Here is a 20,232-nt window from a genome sequence, read left to right on the forward strand (position 1 = left end):
CAGGGAGACCCTGTCTCAAAAAGACCGAAAAAAAAAAAAAAAAAAAAACCACAACAAAACAAAAAACAAAACCCTTAACTAGTGTTTGTCCAAATGACAAGTGAATCTATGGAGACAGAGAGTAGGTCAGTGAGTGGTTGCTTGTGACTAGAAGTGACTACACAAGGCATCCTTTTCTAGGAAGGTGACAATTTGCAATTCTATCAACTTTGCTATAATTTAGCCGGGTGTGGTGGTGAATACCTTTAATCCCAGCACTCCCGAGGCAGAGGCAGGCAGATCTCTGTGAGTTCCAGGTCAGCTGGGGCTGCAGGGAGACCCTGTCTCACAAAGACCAAAAAAAATTTTTTTTTCCTCAAAAATCTGTGTGAACTCATACAGATAAATGCCACTCCACATGAGAAAAGGTAGATGCACAAAATGGGATGTCCAAAAATAGATGTGTGAAGAGATGATTTCCAAATGAAGAGATAGTTCAGTGATTAAGAGTGCTTGTGCTACACAATCAGAACCAGAATTCCTGGTACCAAGTAATACACTGGGCATCCTAGCACAATCCTGTAAAGCCAGCTCTAAAGGGGGAAGGAACAGGAGGATTACTAGTGTGCTGGATTCCAGCCTAGCTGAGAAAACATGAGCCCCAGGTTAAGGGAGAGATACTGTCTCAAAGGGCTAGTTGGAGAGTGACAGAGGACACTTGATGCCCCATTCTGGCTTCTGTGTGTACACAGGTACATGTGCATGCATGCATACACATACAGGTATGCATATATTCACACAGACACACATAAATGAATAAATTAAAAAGTTTTTTGAAGAAAAGATTTCTGTAAGGACATCCAAGCAACAGTAAACAGCAGCTGTTCCTGAGGAAATAGCCTTGGTGATCTGGCACAGGAAGAAAATGCTTTTATTACTTTATTTTGTTATTTTAATTATTTTGTGTGTGTGCTGGGGATGAGCCCAAGGCTTGTGCTTTCTAGGAAAATGCTTTATCATTGAACTAAAATCCCCAATCCCTTGAAATTTTATATACCCAAATAGAGCATTTTTTTCTCCTCCTCCTCCTCCTCCTCCTCCTCCTCCTCCCCCCTCCCCCTCCTCCTTAATATACATGCATTGCTTTTACTTTATTTTATTTTTGGTTTTTTTGAGACAGGGTCTCCCTGTAGCCCCAGCTGTCCTGGAACTCACTATGTAGACCAGGCTGGTCTTGAACTCACAGAGATTCGCCTGCCTCTGCCTCCCAAGTGCTGGGATTAAAGGTATACACCACCATGCCCAGCTATTTTATTTTATTTTAGAGACAGGGTCTCATGGAGCCAAGCTGGCCTCAAATTCACTATGTAGCCAAAGCTAACCTTGAACTCCTGATTTTCCAGCCTTTTGTCTCCACCACTCATGCCTGTACTCCACACACATTTCCCTCAAACCTGTCACCAAGTCCTTTTACCTCTTGCTGCTACTTGTTTCACGGTCTCTCTCCTGGCCCACTGCACTAGTGCTCTGGACAGCCCGCTCATTTTACCTAATTCATTATTGAGGATGCAGCCAGAGGGATCTTTTTCACCCTTACTCTCAAATGCTCCTGCTTAAATATCTCCAGGGGCTGCTCTACTCATAGAAGTTTGTTTAACTTGACACTTGGTATAAACATATATGTGTTTATCACTATAGCCCTTGCTGTACCGGAACTCTGTGTAGACCAGGCTGGCCTTGAACGCATAGACATCTGCCTGCCTCTGCCTCCCAAGTGCTGGGATTAAAGGTGTGTGCCAACAAGATCAGCATGACATTTAGCTTTTGACACCTGGGCTTTGCCTGCCATTTTAGTAGCTCAGCACTTCACCACATGCAATTACTTGTACTTCCCCAAAGCACTGCATGTTTTTAGGCCTCTGGGTCTTTCAACAGCTATTTTCTACGCTCCCAAGTGCTGGGCTGAGGTAGGTCCGAGTAAGGCAGACAGAGGCCTCTCGCTGATTGGAGAAACATAACTGTTCTAAGAATGTATGTATGGACATTCATAAGGATTTGTTGAAGATGTCCCGCTGGGAAGATGGTTCAGCAGGTAAAGGCACCTGCCAGCAAGCCTGGGTACCTGAGCTCAGACCCCCTCCCCCACCTCCACATAGTGGAAGGAGAGAGCTCTGATTGTCTCTGGTTGTCCTCTGATCTCTGCAAGGTCGTTATGGCATGTGTGTCATTCCCCTTGCCCCCAAATCAAAATTTCAAATGTAATTAAGAAAACAACTATGGAGTTAGGTGTCCTGGGTGGCACTCGCCTGTTATCCTAGCGTGCCACTGCCCTAGTACTGAGAAGGCTGGGTAGCCTTGGCTACATAGTGAGACCTGGGAAGCAGAAGCAGACGGATCTCTGTGAGTTCGAGGTCAGTCTGGTCTACACAGCAAATTCTAGGCCAGCTGGGCTACGTGCTAAGTCTCCATCTCAAAAAAAAAAAAAGAAAAAAAAAGGTAACCTAGTGCACGGCACTAGGGAATCCGGGATCTTCTGGTAACTTTGGGCAGCAGACTCTGGGGCGTACCTCTGTGGAATGGTAAAGCCGGCCACGGTTCGGGAGGATTTTTGGAGACACTAAAGTCTCGCGGGGCTCCACCTCCCAAGCCGGCGTCTCCGCCTCCGCAGGGCGCTGCAGCCACCCGCGGCGCGTACCTGCCCAGCTCTCCGCTGCAGAGCCGGCCAGCAGGGGCGTAGGACGCGGGAACGCTCCGCCCCATCTCTCCACTTCTGGGGACAGCCCCTACGGCTGCTTCCCGCCCCCGCCCGTGAATCATGGGGGGCGGGGCCATGACCCATTCATGCTGGGAATCGGATCCAGATGTTCCCGCAGCGCGTGCAGCTGCATCCTTGCCTTTTTTGGCAAAAAACGTGCGGCCGTGAGCGGATCCCGAGCCGCCCCCACTAATCCTTGGTAGAGGGGGAAGGGGGCTGAGGGTCTGGGCCCGATTGGGGATCAGAACCCCGGGCTTGTACGTCTGGATTGGGGTGTCAGGGGAGGGGGCGAAGTGTAACCATACCAAGAAACCCACTGCCACCCGTCTCCCTTTGGCATCTCTCCCAACCCCTCCCTTCCCCACAGAGGGGGGGAAAAAAAAAAAACCCTCTGACAGCAGGGGGTTGGCTAGCCACTGGCTGCCTGAGGGGGATCCTCTTCCTAGGAGAGACTCCCAACCCCATTGCCCGCCCACCAGGAGGTTTACTGACTCTGCCAAGGAACTTCTTCCCTTACCCTTCCAACAAACACACAGAGGCCTGTGCTTCCTCACAGGGCTTTATTGTAGAATCTGGAAGGTGGGGGTGTGTGAGCCAACTTCCCTCGCCCACCTCTGCCTACCTCTGGGTAAAGTTGAGCTGAAATAAAATGATACCCATAGGCTGGACAGTACTCTGTACCTTAGGACCCTCTACCAAGTGAGTCCCTGATCTGCTACCCAGACAGCCCCAGCCCAGGGTACAGAGGTGGGAAGGGGGTAAGGTCAAACCTGGGTACAGTCTACTTTTGAGGGCTTCTCAGGGACCCACAGGAGACCTAAAAATCTATGCAGAAAGCCCAGATTTAAGGGGGTCTGGGTCCCATAATCCAGGTTTTGGAGGGCTTAGGGGCAGGGAGGAATCTATAGCCTTAATCTGGGGAGAGAGTTTGAGCTTGGTCTGGGACCTATAGAAGGGAGGACTCATTTCTGGAATCCAGACTGGAGTGAGGGCTTAAGTCATGGAAGTTCTACAAGAGTCCAGTTTGGGGGTCTGGTTAGAGAGTGCCAGTTGGGCATGTTGGAGTTGGGAGACTGAATCCTGGAGGCCAGGGGGAGCCCCATTCTAGGGAGGGGCTGGGTCCCAAAGGTGTTTCAGAAAAGGAGCCATAGTCCTGAAGCCCTGGTTTAGAAAATCAGAGACCCAGGAACCTTGCTCAGGGCCCTGCCTGGCTGCAGCTTTGGCACAGCACCTGGTCTCCATCCGGTACGAACCCTTGGCCCACCAGGGAGGTGGAGCAGCGGGCACAGGAGAAGCAGCTGTGGTGCCAGTGTCGGTCTTCGAAGGACACATACTTGCCTCCACCTGGAGGGAGGCTGGAAGTTAGCTCTGTGGCTCTGGGGCACTCCTGCCCCTCAGCCTTACTTATTATCACATCCATGTTCTTACCTGCACCCTCCCCACTGGTCCCACCGGTGATGGGGCGCTTGCAGCTGCTGCACTTGGGTGCAAAGAGTTCTCCAAAACAGGCCACACAGTAGGGATCATCATCCCGAGATGTGAACTGCTGCCCTGCCAGGGGTGTCTGGCACCCAGTGCAGACCAGACATTCTCGATGCCAGGGCTGATCACGATATGTCACTCCACCCTGGGTCAGCGTCTGTGGGGGCATCATCCATCAGCAGGGGAGTGAGGATTCCCACCCAACTACAGGTCTTACCCCAACCTGCAGGTCCAGCCCCCACCTTGCTACAGCGGGCACAGCGAGGAGCAAACTTGTTCTCATAGCAAGGCACACAGTAGTGAGCACCCTTGTCAGGCACAAAGGAACGGGAGCCCAGTGGCTGTTCACAGCCACTGCACAGAAAGCAGTGCTCGTGCCATGTCTGGCCTCCATATTCCAGCTTCCGAGACCCTGTGGGGAAGAGAAATCCCACTTAGAAGCTGTGTCCCAAGCTCCTGAGGACCACTCTGCCAACCCCACTCCCCAGGCTGTCCCCACTGCTCCTACAATCTTAGCAGAGTGGCATCCATGCATAGGCAAGACCCCCACTGTGGATACTGTATATGCTAACCTCTCCTTGCGAACCTGACATGATGGTTCAGCACATGCTAGGCACATGTGTTGTCTCTATGCCTCTTTACATCAAGCCTCAGTCAGGTATGTTGTCTCAGTACATGCTAAGTAGTAAGCCATTATACACCAGAAATGACAGTTTATGTAAGATCTCTGCCTACACAAGGCTCTAATGCCCTAGTAATGATAGGTTTAGTACATGCTAAGTACTCGAATGTTCTAGGTATGTCATTCTCTAACATGCTAAGTCCTGACACACCTACTAGGCACGCAGATCACTAGACATTTCATTTTATTATTATTTTTAGTATTTTTGAGACAGGGTCTCCCTGTAGCCTCGGCTGGCCTAGAACCCGCTATGCAGAACAGGCTGGCCTTGATCTCACAGAGTTTCACCTGCCTTTGCCTCCTGAGTGCTAGAATTAAAGGTGTGTGCCACCACACCCAGCTGGTCACCATACATTTTAAGGCTACAGTTTGATCTCTGCACATAAAAAGTGTAGAAGCTGGGCATGGTGGTGCACGCCTTTAATCCCAGCACTTGGGAGGCAGAGGCAGGGGGATCTTTGTGAGTTCAGCTACAGGGAGACTGTGTCTCAAAAAAGACAAAAAAAAGAAAAAATGCTTAGAAATCTAAGCACCCCCTTAGCTCCCACATGTACCAAACACACAGGCCTGACTCTGCTAAGGCCTATGTATGTATCAAGTATGTCAGCTGAACTATACATGGTAAGTCCTTAAGTGTACATCAGTGTTACTGGTCCAATACACACTAAGCCAAGCAGAAAGGACCGAGCTTGCCAGTTTCTCCATCTGCCAAGCTTTCATCTGTAGAGCTGGGGGTGCAATCACTATGTGCACTAAGCTCTCAAGAGCACACATGCACAGCAGATCCACAGGTGTTCCAAGAACATGCAGCCTGTATAGGTCTCTACCCATGCCAAGCCTCCGTGCACAAATCAGACAGGCATAGGCAAAGACCCTACTCAGATGCTAGGCATGCCAGGTCCCACCCAGGATGAGAGAAGGGACGTACCAGGCATGACAGTCTCCCCACAGGCAGAGCACTGTGAAGAGAAGGCACTGCAGTAGCAGTCATTGCAGAGCAGCTCGCTGTCCTGGCAGGTGAAGGGTTCATCGGCGAGGGAGCGCTGGCAGCGGCAGCAGCGGAAACAGCCCTCATGGAAGTGGCGGTCCTCATAGAACAGTTCCTGCGAGGATGTGGCAAGGGCACTGGCACCCAAGCCTAGTGGAGCTATCCTTGGCCCCCTCCCACCAGCCTGCACCTCCTTGCCCTGCTTGGTCTGGGGCTTACCCTTGAGTCATGCCCAATAAGCTGCTGGCACTCAGCACAGGTGTTGGCGAAGGTGTTGTCGTAGCAGGGCACACAGTAGGGGCCACTATCTGTCTGGATGTATTTGCGGCCATACAGGGACTCACTGCACTTTGCACAGTCAAATGCCTCACTCATGGTGATGTTGAGCGAGCCCTGTTAGGAACACAAGATGGGGCACGGTTCACTGAGAAGGGCCCTAGCTTAGCCCTAGACAAGAGCTCTTTGCACTCAAAAAAGAGCAAGAGGAGGCATAGGAAATGCCAGATCAGAGCAGGTGGGGATGGGGAGGGGCTGCCCTGGGAACCCAAGAATCTAGGTTCAGTGCATGCTTGATTCTTGCATATTTATTTCTATATTTGACCATGGGGGTGGGAAGGGGTCAGGAAAAAAAAAATCAGGAAGAAGTTGTTTTATCTAGGCCCTAGGCAGATCTGGTGGCGGGAGGGGGCTTTTCCTGGGTCAGTGAGTCATTTCCTGCTCCAGTGTGAGGTCTCTTCCACTGTTCCTACTGTCCCGGGGTGGCAAGGGCCACAACAGGGAGCCATCGACCCTACCTTATATAGCACTCTTACCTCTTGACTGTCAGGATGGGACCCTAGAAGCATAAAGGGACATTTACTTAGAGCTCTGATTGGTCATCTTGAGGGTGGAATGAGCTTTTTCCGGGAAAGACCCCCCTCTCCTGATACAGGAAACAGTGGAATGCTAGAGAGATGTTTGAGGGATGAATGGTGGAGGGCGGTTGTGAGAAATCGAGCCTCCCCTCCCAGGAGAATCAGCCAAGCAACAAGAGCTTGAGAGGCTCGGCCTAGGGTAAGGCAGGAAGGAAATCCTGCAAGCTGGACGCAGCCAGGCTTCCCCAGCTGGACCCTCAGCTTCATTCCCCAACACTGTGTCTCTGGTCACACCAGTCTGGGCAGTCTTGGCTGTAACATCTGCCGCAGCTGTGGCAGCACGGAGGGCCAGATGTCAGTTTTTCTTTCGCCAGCAAGAGAAAAGGGGAACATGAGATGCCTGGGGAGGCAGAAGGGAAATGGAGACACGGAGAGAGGGCAGGGTGTCCCCTGCCACCTCTTGCCAGGCATCTCTACTGGCAGATCTGCAGAGCCCCAGGATCCTTCCTGTCCCAGGGTGATGATTTGTCCTCTTCTAGCATCTGGACAGCCTCTGGCTATCTTTCCTGATCACTCAGGGTTTGAGGTCAGAGATGTGAAAAGAGAGAGAGCAGAAGCCCCTGGAGACCCTTCTTCCACAGTCAGGTCCCCTCTTGGTGGGGAGTAAGACAAGGGGAGCCCTGAGAGCTGTTGCTGCAGACACCCAGCCCCAACCAAACCTCAGACACTTTCCATTTTCTCAGGAACAAAGCATGTTTGTGGGATGAGGTCATCCACACAGCTGCCTCTGGAACAGGAGCAAGGGTAGTAGGGGGGCCAGGGAAATGGGGTTCCTAGTCCCCACTGCTGCCCAATTCCAGTCTCCAGTCCTAAAGTCAGAGTTCCCTAGTCCCAGCTTCCTCCACCATGAAGTATGCTCTCTAAAGGCTGGGATCTCTGGTGGTGCAGAAGACCCTCCAGGACCCACAGGAAGGGGATGCTGACATGGCCTGCAGGAGCCTTGGGAAGTTGAACGGATGTACAAAGGAACCCACTAACCTCTTTCCCTTACACAGACTCCAGTAGACAGGTAGTCTCAGAGTCTACTCTCACTTAAGGTGAAGAAAAACCCTCCTTTTCTCAGCCAGAGTGGAGGGAAATTCTCATCAGCAGCCTTGATCCAGCTTAGAGTTTGAGATTTCAGGAACTACTGATGGCCCAAACCTGGAAGGCCTGCCTTTTGAGGCTTATGAGTTTGAAGTTTCCCTTCCACAAAGTAGGAGAAACCTGGTTTATAGCCCAGGCAGGGATTGAAGCCATTTGAGCTGGAATCTTCAGAGCAGAGAGTCTTCAGGTACTGCCTATGATCGAGGGTGGAGGCTCGGTTCCCTCCCTACCACTCAGGTTGGAGTTTCCTCTGGCCTAGGATCTGAAGACTGTCTGGGCTGCCAGCTACTGGACAGCAGGGGGCCATACAGGTGGAGTGTGGTCATGTCCACCAGGGAGTGCCCTGGGTCTTTTCCTTCCTTCCTGGCCCGGCCAGCAGCAAAAGCAACAATCACCTTCCCAGGCCCAGGCTAGCCTTGGACCCACCTCTTGAGAGCCAGTTACTACTCCAAGATGAGGCACCCCAAATAGGATATGGGAGTGGCTTCTACTTCCTTCCCAGAATCCCTCAATCCCTTAGTCTATCCAACTGGTCTCTAATGAAGACAGAGTGAAGGACACCATCAAGGCCCACCTGTCCCTGCCCATCCCTGTCTCTATCCCTCTTCTTCCCAAATCCCTCCCCTTTCCTTGGCAAGGCTGGAGGACTGAAAGGTTAAGTTGAGAGCCAATCTTGTATTCCTTTCTGGCTGGAAGGGGGCAGGGTTCAGAGGAGACAGCTGGATCTCCAGATGGTTCTCATCCACTGTCCTGGCAACATACACATCCCTATACCTGACTTAGACACACACACCACACCCACACCACTATGCCTCCTGAAGCTTAAAATGGCAGTATACCTGCCTGTATGGTGTGCAGTGTATAGTAGCTTGCTTGAGTTGTAAAAGATAAACCTAACTCTGAATCCTTTGACCTTGGGCACATCCCTTTTGTGCCCTGAGCCCGTTAGTCCATCTAATAAATGAGATAATATTACCTCCTCTCTCCTAGGATTGTTGTCAGGCTTAACTTTGATGATTCCAGTAAAGCTCCCGGAAGATTAATAGGTCCCAAGTAAGTGGTAGCCATTTGTATTTTTACTACAAGTCCCTCACTCACTCCTTCTGGAGCGAGACCACAGGTCTCAGGCAGACCTGGGTCAGAAGCTGGCCTGGACTGTGACCTGGACATTCTCAGTGTAGGCTGAGAGAAAAAGAGAACAGGAGATGAGGTCTGTGGCTCTAGCTGAGGTATTGAACCATTGGGGCCAGCAGTAGCTCTAGCTCAGTCAGCCTGACTCCAGGGAGAGAAACTCTAAGACCTCACATATGGGTAATACACAGGTGAACACACCTATATGATGCCCTGTCCTTCACAAAAAACATTCCCCCTCCACCCTACCACCAGTCCATCAGATTTCAGGAAAGGCAGGCAGGTCAGAATATATCTCCACTTTACAGTTAAGCACAAGACACTAGGGATGGACCAGGGGTATGACCAGGACTGCTCAGGAATTAAGAGCTGAAATGTCCTGTCCCCCAGCCAGGAACTGTTTCTTGCTTTCCTCTCTCTAAAACAATGCTGTTAGAAGTGGAAGAGGGTGGTCAGCTCTTAAGGGCAGGGGGACAGGAGATGCACAAGAGCCTGGCTCTCCTCCCCAGCAGCCAGCCCTGCCATTGGAAGACACCCAGAAGTCTTTCCAATTACCCATGCCAACTGCTCAACCCTTTTGTGCCCCCTGCCATCCCCAGTCCAGAAGGACCCTGGCCAGGCTCCACAGCTGTGAGTCAGAATCAGGGCAGACCCTTCCCTTAACTTGCAGGAGTTGACAGGAAAGACTTAAGAGGATAAAGTCATCCCGTGTGTGTGTGTGTGTGTGTGTGTGTGTGTGTGTGTGTGTGGTGTCAGTTCTCCACTCCCCCACAACTACCAGGCACCAACCCCAAAGTGAGCTCTACCCCCCAGCCCGCAGAGGCCTGGAAGTCAAAGCAGTTTAGGGGAAAGTGGAGTGGGGAACAGATCCAGCAGCTGTTCTGAGGACAGGAGAGGAACAGTTCATTCACCCTAGGTCCCCCAGGGCTGAAGCAGCGCGTCCAAGATTTGAGTTTAAAAATAAGCTGGCGCTGTCTCGGTGACTGTGTGTGCACGAGGCTCTTTCTTGATCTCAGCCTTACTGCCTCGGGTCCTCTGCCTCCTGGGGGATGGGCTGGCTGAGAGTCAATTTCCCCCTTGCCTTGCCTCCACTCTGTCAGGCCTGGGGCTCTCGAGGTGTGTTTTGGAGCTGTCAGCTCGCACGTAGGTCTCTTTCCTCCAGGAAACTCTAGCCTCCACTCTCTACACCCTTGGGCTGCTGTCTTTACGGTTGGGGAAGGGGAGGGGTATTTCTGTAGCTCTGGAGCTGTTCTAGCGGGTCCTTCACGCTAAAGATTTCTACCTCGGTGCACCCAAGTCTTGGTCTCTCAGTGTCTCAGTATCTCAGACTTTGAACGTCTTCGTAGGCCTCAGGGAGGCAGATTTAGCACCAGGCTAAAAAGCTTCAGCCTCAGGGCCCTCCAAGGCCCTAGGAAGGGCTCTAGCTATGTGCTCCCTAGGGTCGTAAGTTTGCTTCTTCTGTTAAAATGCTTCACCGAACCGAGGTCCGCCCCGTGCCTCGAGAACTTTGTCCAGTCTCTGCCCTGTTTGAATGGTCTCTTTAGCCTCGCAGGGTGCGCGTCCGTGTCTGCACCCCTAGGCTTTCTAGGAGCCTCAGTTTCTTCAACCCTCTGGTCTCTCTGGCTTTTCGAGTTCAAGCTTGGTCCCCTCCCCCGCTCAGCTCCCGCGGCAGCCCCCGCGCGGCCAGGAGGCGCGGAGCCGTAAGGTCCCGGCTGGCGCGCGTGGTCTCCGGCTTCGGATACCCGGGGCGCCCAGGCAGAGCGGGCGGCGCAGGGGACACGGGACCAGGGGCCGGGGTCACCACCCGGGCCGGAGGGGGGCACGGGCACTGGGGAGGGGGCGCTCACCTCGAGGTGGGCGAGGGATCCGGGCGCACGCGTGGGTGGGGCCGGGGATCGGTAAGCCGGCGGCTCCTACCTGCGGGCTGGGCGCAGCTGGGCCGAGCGAGCCGCGGAGACGCAGCCGGTTGCGACCGACTGTGTGGGCGAGTGGGCACTCGGCCCCAATCCTCCGAGGAAGTGCGCAAAAACGGGGGCCAGACCCCGCCCCCCTCCTGGCCGCTAGGAGCCCGGCGCAGCCGAACCTGGCTCTCCTGCGTTCCCCGCCCTGCCGGCTCCCTGCGCTTGGCTGGCCCCGCGGTGCCCCTCGGATGCCGGCGGCGCAGAGCGCTAGAGGCAGTCCCACTCGGGCCAGGAGTGCAGGACTCAGCGGACCAGGGTCCATGTGGACACCAAGTCCCCTGATCTGCGCCGGCTAGCACAATCCCAGGGGTTACCCTAAACTCTGGTTTGTAAAGGAGGCCTTAATCCAGCCTGCGGGAAGGGGTGGTTTTGAAACTCTGGCCATGACTCTGTCAGGGGCGGATCAGGGTATTTTCTAGAAACTTGGGGTGAAGAGAAAGTCCTCCCTATCCCCCTCACTTTCAAAGTGATTTATTCTATAACTGAGTGGCAGAAGCCTGGGCAACCACCTTTCTCCAGCTATGTTCTGGCACTGAGGAGCCCTGCCTTGGTTTCCACAGTGCCTAGGAATAGTTTTGACCTTTCAGGCCCTGGGAGACCCTAATCCTTAGCCCCATGAGCTTTAGGTTTTTGGGCGGGGGTGGGGGTGGGGGTGGGTGAAGAGAGGATTGTAAGTGGCTGGATTGCTGCAGGCAGGGGTGGTGGAGAAGGGTGGGGATTTGTGCAGTTTCTGATCCTCTGGTTTCTACCCTCTGCCAGGAGGAAGGGCTGGCACCTGCCAGGGACACAGGCCCCTCCAGGTCCTTGAGGCCACCTCCCTTGGGATCCTCAGGCTTGTCACTAGGAATAAATAGCCTTGATCTGGAGGGGGTGGGGGTGTGGAACTCTGCTGTGCTGTTTGCAAAACAAGAGACAACAAACTAACCCTGGAAATAACCTCAGCATCTCAGTTTAGGATCCAAGGCCCAAAGAGTCTCCCCTAACACACCAGACTGCATTCAGCCAAACCTGAGCTGTAGGGATTAAGACCCTCCAAGACAGAGACTCCTTAAGACCCTCCCCTTCTATATCATGTATCTGGTTCCTGGGTCCCAAGTCAGTCTCCAGGCTATGTTTTCTTTCAAAATTAAATGATTGCTTATTGGGGCTGCAGAGACGGCTTAGCCATTACAAGTACTGGTACAAGTACAAGTACTGGTTGCCCTCGCAAAGAACCAGGGTTTGGTTCCCAACACCCACATGGCAGCTAACAACCAACTATAACTCTAATTCCAGATCTGACCCCCCTCTTCTGGCCTCCATGGGCATTGTACACACAGGTGCAATTACATATATGCAGGCAAAACACTCATAAAATAAAAAGAAGTAAATAAGAATTTAACTGATTATTATTCTGTTGATTCCTAAAGTGCAAGTGCCATAAAGGCAAACGTTGGGCTGTTCATATTCAGCACTCCATTCCCACTGATCTACTTTAGTGTTTGGCATGCAATGAATATCTGATGAATGAATGAATGACATGCACTGCTTCACTTTGGATACCCCCTCAGCTAGGCACCTGCTATCATCAGGAGTCCAGTGGGTGAACAGCCGGTCTGAGGGTACGCCCTTCTGGGATTTGTCGCTCAGGTACAGGGGACTCCCACCTTGAAGGACACAAGGAAGACTATTACTGGGTGGAGGAGACAGCAAGTGTGGATCTGTTCTGGAATGAGGTGAATGCATGTGTGGTATGCATGTATATGTGTTCATGTGTGTGAGCTCATGTGTATGTGGGTGCATGTGCACAAGTGAGTTTTTGTGGAGGTTAGAGGACAACGTTCTGTAGAGTCGGCTCTCTTTTCAAAAATTTTTTTAGGTGGACTGGAGAGATGGCTCAGCAGGTAAGAGGGCTTGTTGCTCTTACAGACTACCTGAGTTTGGTATCCAGCAACCACATCAGTGGGCTCACAACTGCCTGTTACTCCAGCTCCAAGGGATCTGATACCCTCATCCGTCCTCAGACATTGGCACACACATGGCATTCATTCACACAGACACAGTGACACACATAAGTAAAAATAATAAAAAACTTTAAAAATTATATTGATTTTAGCCAGGCGTGGTGGCGCATGCCTTTGATCCCAGCACTCGGGAGGCAGAGGCAGGCGGATCTCTGAGTTCAAGGCCAGCCTGGTCTACATAGTGAGTTCCAGGACAGCTGGGGCTACAAGGAGACCCTGTCTCAAAAAGACCAAAAAAAATAAAAAATTAAATTGATTTTAGAGCACACACACACTCATACTACAGTACACAGTGGAGGTCAAGGGGACAAATTGTGGAAGTCAGTTCTCTCCTTCCACTAGATGATTTCCATATATGCTTGGTAGCAAGCATCTTAACCCACTGAGCTTACTGGCCCTGGAGTTGGTTCTTTTCTTCCACCGTGAGTTCCAGGGATTGAACTAAAGTCATCAGGTGTGCAAGGCAACTTCTTTTAATCACTAGCCATCTCATTGGCCCTAAACACATATTTTCTTTTCTTTTTAAAATTTTATTGTTTTTATTTTATGTGTAAAAGTGTATTGCCTGCATGTATGTGAGTGCACCTGTGTCGTGCAATGCCACAGATGTCAGAAGAGGGCTCAGGTTCCCCTGGAACTGGAGTTAAGGACGGCTCATAGCTACCATGTGGATGCTGGGAAGGTCCTCTCCAAGAGCAATCAGTGCTCTTAACCGCTGAGCCATCTCTCCAGCCCCCTAAACTCATATTTTCAATCCCTGTTTGATGAGATGAGAAGTGGGGATACAGATATATTAAATAAGTTGCCAAAGTGACACAGACAATAATGGCAAAGTCAAGATTGAAACCCATACTGTCAAATTTCAAAGCCCCTCATGCCAAAAATGATCCTAAGCATGAGGCTGGACAGCATATAGTCACTGAACCTCTTAAGCCAGTCTTCTCCTCAATGATGCTGTTAAGGACAGGATAAGAGTATGCAGTAAGTCTTCAGTGTGTGGTGGGGACTTTTCTCCTTCCCTTTCATGGTCAAGTGTTAAGGTTCTGCTGTTTGGACTTGGAGTCTAGAGGTCAGAGAAAGTTAAGAGACCTTTGGCTCTGGCCAGCCTGAGGGAGGGACTCTGGACCAAGACAGGAGGACTGTGTCCTTCCCCTCTCCATTTTCAGCTCTCTAGTGGGCTCACATTTCCCTGCTCACTTTATTTCCATTGGCCCAGGAAGATGTGCCCCAGGGAGTTCAGGGATCAGCCACCTGGACTCCCTGTTCCCCATCTGTCTTCCCCCCCTTCTTGGGAAACAGGTGTGTCTGAGCCAAAGTTGGAAGCAGAGCCTAAGTGCTTGAGGTTGGGCTTTGGGTTAAGTGGGATGTGGTTGTTCCTTCCTGACCCAGGAGGTCTCTATACGGCCTCCCAGATCTCCTGCTTATGCCCCCCCCCCCCACCAGCTTGTCCTTTCCTTTTGCAGGAATTTTCAAAAGGAGGATATGGATGACTTCTGCCTGACCACTCATGGTTTCCTCTGGGTACTGAATCACTCTTGGTGCCTGCAACCACAAGGCCTCCTTCCTCCTAGTGAGAAAAATTAAATCATCTTTCCTTCCCTGGGTATATTGCTCAGCCTCACCACTGCAATGCCTAGAGCCCTTGCAGGCCTCAAGCTTAGCAAACACCTCCTTTCAAATTGCCTAGAAACATTGTGTTCTCAAGCCCTCAAGGGAGTAGTATGCTCTGTGTAGGACACCACACTTGTGCAAGTTATTACCTATTTCAGTTTACTTTTTCTTTTTCTTTTTTTTGTCTTTTTGAGATGAGGTCTCTCTGTAGCCACAGCTGGCCTGGATTCAGTATGGAGACTAGGCTGACCTCGAACTCACAGAGATCTGTGTGCCTCTGCCTCGAGTGCTGGGATTAAAGGCGTGTGCTACCATGTCTAGCCTATTTTAGTTTTTAAAGGCCTATGTGAGCTGGTTATTGCTCCCACTTTACAGAGATTTTTAAGATGTGGCTACAAATCACAAGCCAATAGGTGGTGGTTGTACAATCCCAATCTAGGGCTGACTTCAGAGCCCCCCAACCTCTAGTGTATAGGGAAAGCTTCCTCTGACTCATCCACCGGTCCACTCAACACTTCTTCAGGGGGACGAAGCAGGAGTAGATGCAGCTGCAACCTGGTCCCCCACCCAATGGCTGAGCTTCTTGAGATGAGGCTGGGAATGTGGTCCCAGGCTAGATCATGAAGGCACTTATCTTCCAAAGATGAGAAACAAAATGGAACTTTGTTAATGCATGTGGCCCTTACTGGGCAAAATCAAATGTACAGGGGCAGGAAAAAACTTTTCACACAGATCTCAGCTACTCTGACCTCTTTTATGACCACTGGTCCTCTGTCTGAAGAGGAATTCCCTGAGGTTCTTCAGCCAGAAAGGTGACTGCTGTCATGAGAAATGAATGCAAGTAAAGAGCTTGATGAAGATCAGTTTTACATAATGGAAAAGAAACCAAATGCCAACAAATGAGTGAGAGAAAGAGAGAAAGAGAGAGAGAGACAGAGAGACAGAGAGAGAGAGAGACAGAGAGGAGAGGTAAACACTGCTGTGATGTTTTGCTGTTTCCAACTCTCTCTTGTGCTACTTAAGGGGCAGGTTTAGCAATGATAAAAATAACAATGATAGCTGGGCATGGTGGTGTACACTTGTAATCCCAGCACTCTGTAGAAGAGGATCACCATGAGTTTGAGGCCAGCTTGGTCTAGTGAGTTCCAGGCTAGCCAGAGCTACACAGCTAAATCCTGTCTCAAAAAAAACCAAACCAAACCGGGACCCTTTTAATAAGTAAATAAATATAGCAGTAAGTACTTTAACCTTATTATGTCATTTAATCCTCACAATCCTGTGGGTTTTACATACAGATGGGGAAGATCACGCCTCAGCAAAGCTAATCTTCCTTGGCTAAGTACTGAGCCGGGATCTGAACACCTCTCCCAGGTTCATGGCACTGCCCATTGCTACCCATGACTCAGTCTGCCAACCAGCCATTTCTTTGATGGGTGTGAAGGACTTAGAACTTTACTGCCATTAGATGATTCTCTTCTATGTCACTTACAGATACAGTTCTTCAACTCTGCTCTTTACAGTACTATGAGCAAGAACTGCATGCTATTATTATCCTCGTTTGATGGGTAAGAAAAACGATGCTCATTAAAATCAAGAAATCTGCCCAAAGTCACATGGCCAAGTAAGTCAGGAGCAGAGCTAGATGTGGTATGAAAGCGCTCTTTTTAAAAGTACACTGTAAAACTCACTCTACTTCATCAAGGCCAGCCTGGTCTACATAAAGAGTTCCAGGCCAGCTGGGGCTACAGTGAGACCCTGTCTCAAAAGATTTTTGTCCTACAATAAATCCATGACAGAACTAGATATCTCTGACATGTAATTGCTCTACATTATGCAAGAAAAAGATCAAAAATGAGTATTTGTATGTGCATACACATCCTTCTTTTCCTTGATGTACCAAAAAAAAAAAACAAAAAAACCAAAAAAACAAAACCCTTCACTCTACTTTAAATGTACCGCGTTAAGTACTGCAACCGGGGGTCCAGGCCCAGGTGACTGCAAATGCGCAGATGCCAAGCCCAGCTCAGGCAGAGGGCAGTGCCAGCCACGTGTTCCCAGGTGCCAACGCGCGGCAGAGCGCAAAGGCTAGGTCTCAGGACTTGTGGACCCGCTCGGCGAATAGAAGCAGGCTCTCCAGGGGTCACGAGACTCTGCGTAGGAAACTACATCTCCCAGAAACCACCTGTCGGGGCCTCTTCGGCGGAGGGATGGATTTCCGGAAAGGAAAGCTTCTGATAGGCTGTCTCGCGGAGGTGGCCGTGAAAGCCCCTGGGCCTGTTTCCGGTAGCCTCCTCTGACACCGCGCTGTGCGACTTCGCTGGTGTTCGCTGAGTTTTTTCTGGAGCTCTGTAGGCATGGCGGCGGCTTTTCGCAAGGCAGCGAAGTCCCGGCAGCGGGAACACCGAGAGCGAAGCCAGGTAGGCCCGCACAGTCAGCACCAGCGCCGGCTGGAGGCTCCTGTCCCCTTGCCGGTCCAGCGTCCGCGTTCGGGCCGCGTGTGTCTGCCGAGTGTCAATACCCGCATACGGGGGGCCGGACGCCGGGGTGGCTTGGGTCGGGGGGATGCGGAGTCTCGCTTAGGGGAGATTGCCATTCTCTCCACCCGAAGGACACTGGCTGCTCCCCCTTCCTTGGGGACATCCTGCAAGGTTTCAGTGGGTAATTGAGGTGATATGTGTTAAGTACCTAGCCTTTCTTGAGAAAGTTAAAGTCAAAGCTAAACGACCGTAAGGAGTGACCGGCGGGAATTAGCATCCACATCCGACGCTTCTGCCTGCTGTGTGCTGGGATCGTGACCAACGAGATTGGTGTTCCTAAAGAGGGATCAACCTGAAAAGTGGGAGCTGGTTCGTGAAGATCTGCAGCATGCCTTGGTTTAGGCCTCACCCAGAAATTTTAGGGCTTTCCATCCCTGTTAATGCAGGTAGTCCAGAGAGTGACGAACACTACGGGACCTGGTGGCCCAAGTTTGTAATTGCAGCCGCTCAGGAGTCTCAGGCCGGAGGATCACAAATTCTAACTGCCTGGGCAAGTTAGACCTGTCTCAAAATAAAAATCTTAACAAAAAGTCTAGGGGTTCAGAGGTAGAATGCTTGCCTAGCAAGCAGAAAGTTGTCTTCAGTACAAAACAGACACTCCCCCCCCCCACTAAGCTCAAAACAAACAATTGTAGAATTTCTGAGGATAATGTGTGTGGGAAAGTGGACTAGAAATAAGGATGTATTTAGCAGGGCATGGTGGTGCTTGCCTTTAATCCCAGCATTAGGGAGGCAGAAGCAGGCAGATCTCTGGGAATTCCAGGCCAGCTAGGGCTACATAATGAGACTCTGTCTTTATTTGACTGTTCTCAGAAATCACATAATATCTAGTTCAGAAAAGCCCTTAGGAGCTGGAGAGATGGCTCAGCTATTAAGAGCACTTGCTCTGTCACAGGACCAGAGTTCAAATTCCAGCACCCATATATGCACAAATTCAAGCACCCATATATGCACAAATTCATAGCACAAATGCCTATAACTCCAGCTTCAGGAGATCAGCATTCTCTTCTGGCCTCCATGGGCACTTTCACTCATGTGCTCATACACACACACACACACACAAACACACACACAAATCCCAGCACTTGGTAGGTGGAGGTAAGAGAATTAAAAGTTCAGGGCTGGGACTGGAGAGATGGCTCAGCAATTAAGAGCACTGGCTGCTCCTGCAGAGAATCTGGGTTTGGTTTCCAGCACCCACATGGTGACTAACAACCCTTCATAACTCCAGTTCTCTTCTGGCTTCTGCAGGCACTGCATGCACGTAAGTGCACATATATCCATGCAGTCAAAACACAAATAACTAAAATATTTTAAAAATCACTTTAAAAAGTTCAGGGTCATCCATCTAGTTTGAGGACAACCTGGGCTACATGGGATTCTTACCTCAACAAAACAGAACTAAATGGGCTGACAAGAAGGCTCAGCAAATAAAGTTGCTACACAAGCCTGGTAACCTGAATTAGATTTCAGGCTCCATATTAAGGTGGAAGAGAACAGACTCCACAAAGTTTTCCTCTGACCTCCACATGCTTCATGGCATGTGTTCTCACATACACTTTCATGTATACATTCACAAAAAATTAAGCAAAACCCCCAAACAAAAAATAAACAGGCCCTTAGAGTTGAGACAGTGTGTCTCTATGTAGTTCTGACTGGCTTGGCTCTTGTTCTGCTGACTAGGTTGGCTTCGAATTTCCTCTGCCTTCCAAGTGCTAGGAATAAAGGTATAGACAGACCACCATACCTAACCAAAACGTTTGACAGATAGTGAAGAAATGGGGAAAGATAGATCTGAAGTCATACAATTGATGGTATAAAACTGAGTCCTCTTTTAAAAACTTTTTTTTAGCTGGCTGTGGTGGCACACACCTTTGATCCCAGCACTCAGGAGGCAGAGGTGGATCTCTTATGAGTTCGAGGCCAGCCTGTTCTTCATAGAGAGCTCCAGGCCAGCTGAGGCTAAAGGGAGACCCAGTCTCAAAAAGAACAACAACAACAAAAAACTTTAAAAAAAAAATCCTCTTATATTTGATTTTAGTACAAAGGTAGAGAAATGATAAAACCAAGTCCAAGTCCTCTTAAACACAGTTCATTTTTCCTGCTTAAGAGTATTTGTTAGATTGTGTGCCCGGTGGGACATTGGAAGCAATAGTATGTGTGTTTGTATTACTTTATTTTTTTTTTTTTTGGCCTTTTTGAGACAGGGTCTCCCTGTACCCCAGCTGTCCTGGAACTCACTATGTGGACCAGGCTGGCCTTGAACTCACAGAGATCCGCCTGCCTCTGCCTTCTGAGTGCTGGGATCAAAGGAGTACGCCACCATGCCTGGCTATATTTATTTTTTAATCGTGTGTATGGGTGATTGTGCCATAGCATACATACGGAGGTCAGAAGGCAGTGTGTAGGAATTGGTCTTGAGGCTTGAACTCAAGTTGTCTGGCTTGGTAGCAAGTGCTTTAACCCACTGAGCCATCTTGCCAGCCTCACAGTAGTATATTTTACCATCTTGTTTGTGAGACTCTATATGTACCTCTCTAAAATTAATAGCTAGAACTTGAAGTGCAGATACCTGAATCATTACCATTTAACTTGGGGCAGCTATGTTTAAGCAGATTATCACTTCCTCACATTTATGTGAGGAAGTGAAGGCTCAGATTGGTCAGGTACGTTTTTTAAGTGCCAATGTGGAACATGTATGGAATGGTAGACTGTGAACTACTTCACGTGCAGTGTCAGGTTTCCTTCTGTAATGTGCATGTGCATTCAAGCAACATTGCTGATTCCAGGGTTTATGCCTCTGATGATGTTGCTCTCTGACCTTTGAATTTTCTACCAATCTCCCTTTGCTGTATTAAAAATAAAAACTTATCAGGAAAGGTTTGGATTGATATTTTCCCTTTTTGGGGGGTCTTTTTGAGACAGGGTCTTTTGGAGGGTCTTTTTGAGACAGGGTCTTCTTGTAGCTCCAACTGGCCTGGAACTCACTTTGTAGACCAGATTGGTCTTGAACTCACAGAGATCCACCTGCCTCTGCCTCCCAAGTGCTGGGACTAAAGGTGTATAGCACCACACCTGGCTTGATATTTTACCTTTTTTTTTT

At 50.1% G+C, this 20,232-nt stretch overlaps 2 protein-coding genes across 3 annotated transcripts in view; one reads left to right on the forward strand and one right to left on the reverse strand.

The window, feature by feature from the left end:
• Positions 1 to 3,277: 3,277 nt before the first annotated feature.
• Fhl3 (four and a half LIM domains 3) lies at positions 3,278 to 11,035 on the reverse strand. 2 transcript variants are annotated; one of them, XM_008850225.2, is made up of 6 exons: positions 10,935 to 11,035; positions 6,106 to 6,279; positions 5,827 to 6,001; positions 4,459 to 4,628; positions 4,163 to 4,373; positions 3,278 to 4,078 (listed from the first exon to the last, which is right to left on the reverse strand). In XM_008850225.2, exons 2-6 carry the CDS (start codon positions 6,259 to 6,261, stop codon positions 3,930 to 3,932), a joined length of 861 nt encoding a protein of 286 aa, XP_008848447.1. In that variant the 5' UTR covers positions 6,262 to 6,279; positions 10,935 to 11,035; the 3' UTR covers positions 3,278 to 3,929. The 2 variants fall into 2 exon arrangements, with proteins under 2 accessions (XP_008848447.1, XP_008848446.1); XM_008850224.2 differs by having other exon boundaries at positions 10,865 to 11,030.
• A 5,813-nt stretch (positions 11,036 to 16,848) lies between these two features.
• Utp11 (UTP11 small subunit processome component) overlaps positions 16,849 to 20,232 on the forward strand; it is a 16,454-nt gene continuing 13,070 nt past the window's right edge. Inside the window, exon 1 of the mRNA XM_008850227.3 lies at positions 16,849 to 17,009. Within this exon, the coding sequence (XP_008848449.1) occupies positions 16,947 to 17,009 (63 nt within the window). The 5' untranslated portion in view covers positions 16,849 to 16,946. The remainder of the gene's footprint in view (positions 17,010 to 20,232) is intronic.

The sequence above is a fragment of the Nannospalax galili genome, unplaced genomic scaffold (assembly GCF_000622305.1).
Source record: "Nannospalax galili isolate Female #2095 unplaced genomic scaffold, S.galili_v1.0 scaffold944, whole genome shotgun sequence".
Taxonomy (NCBI): Eukaryota; Metazoa; Chordata; class Mammalia; order Rodentia; family Spalacidae; genus Nannospalax; species Nannospalax galili.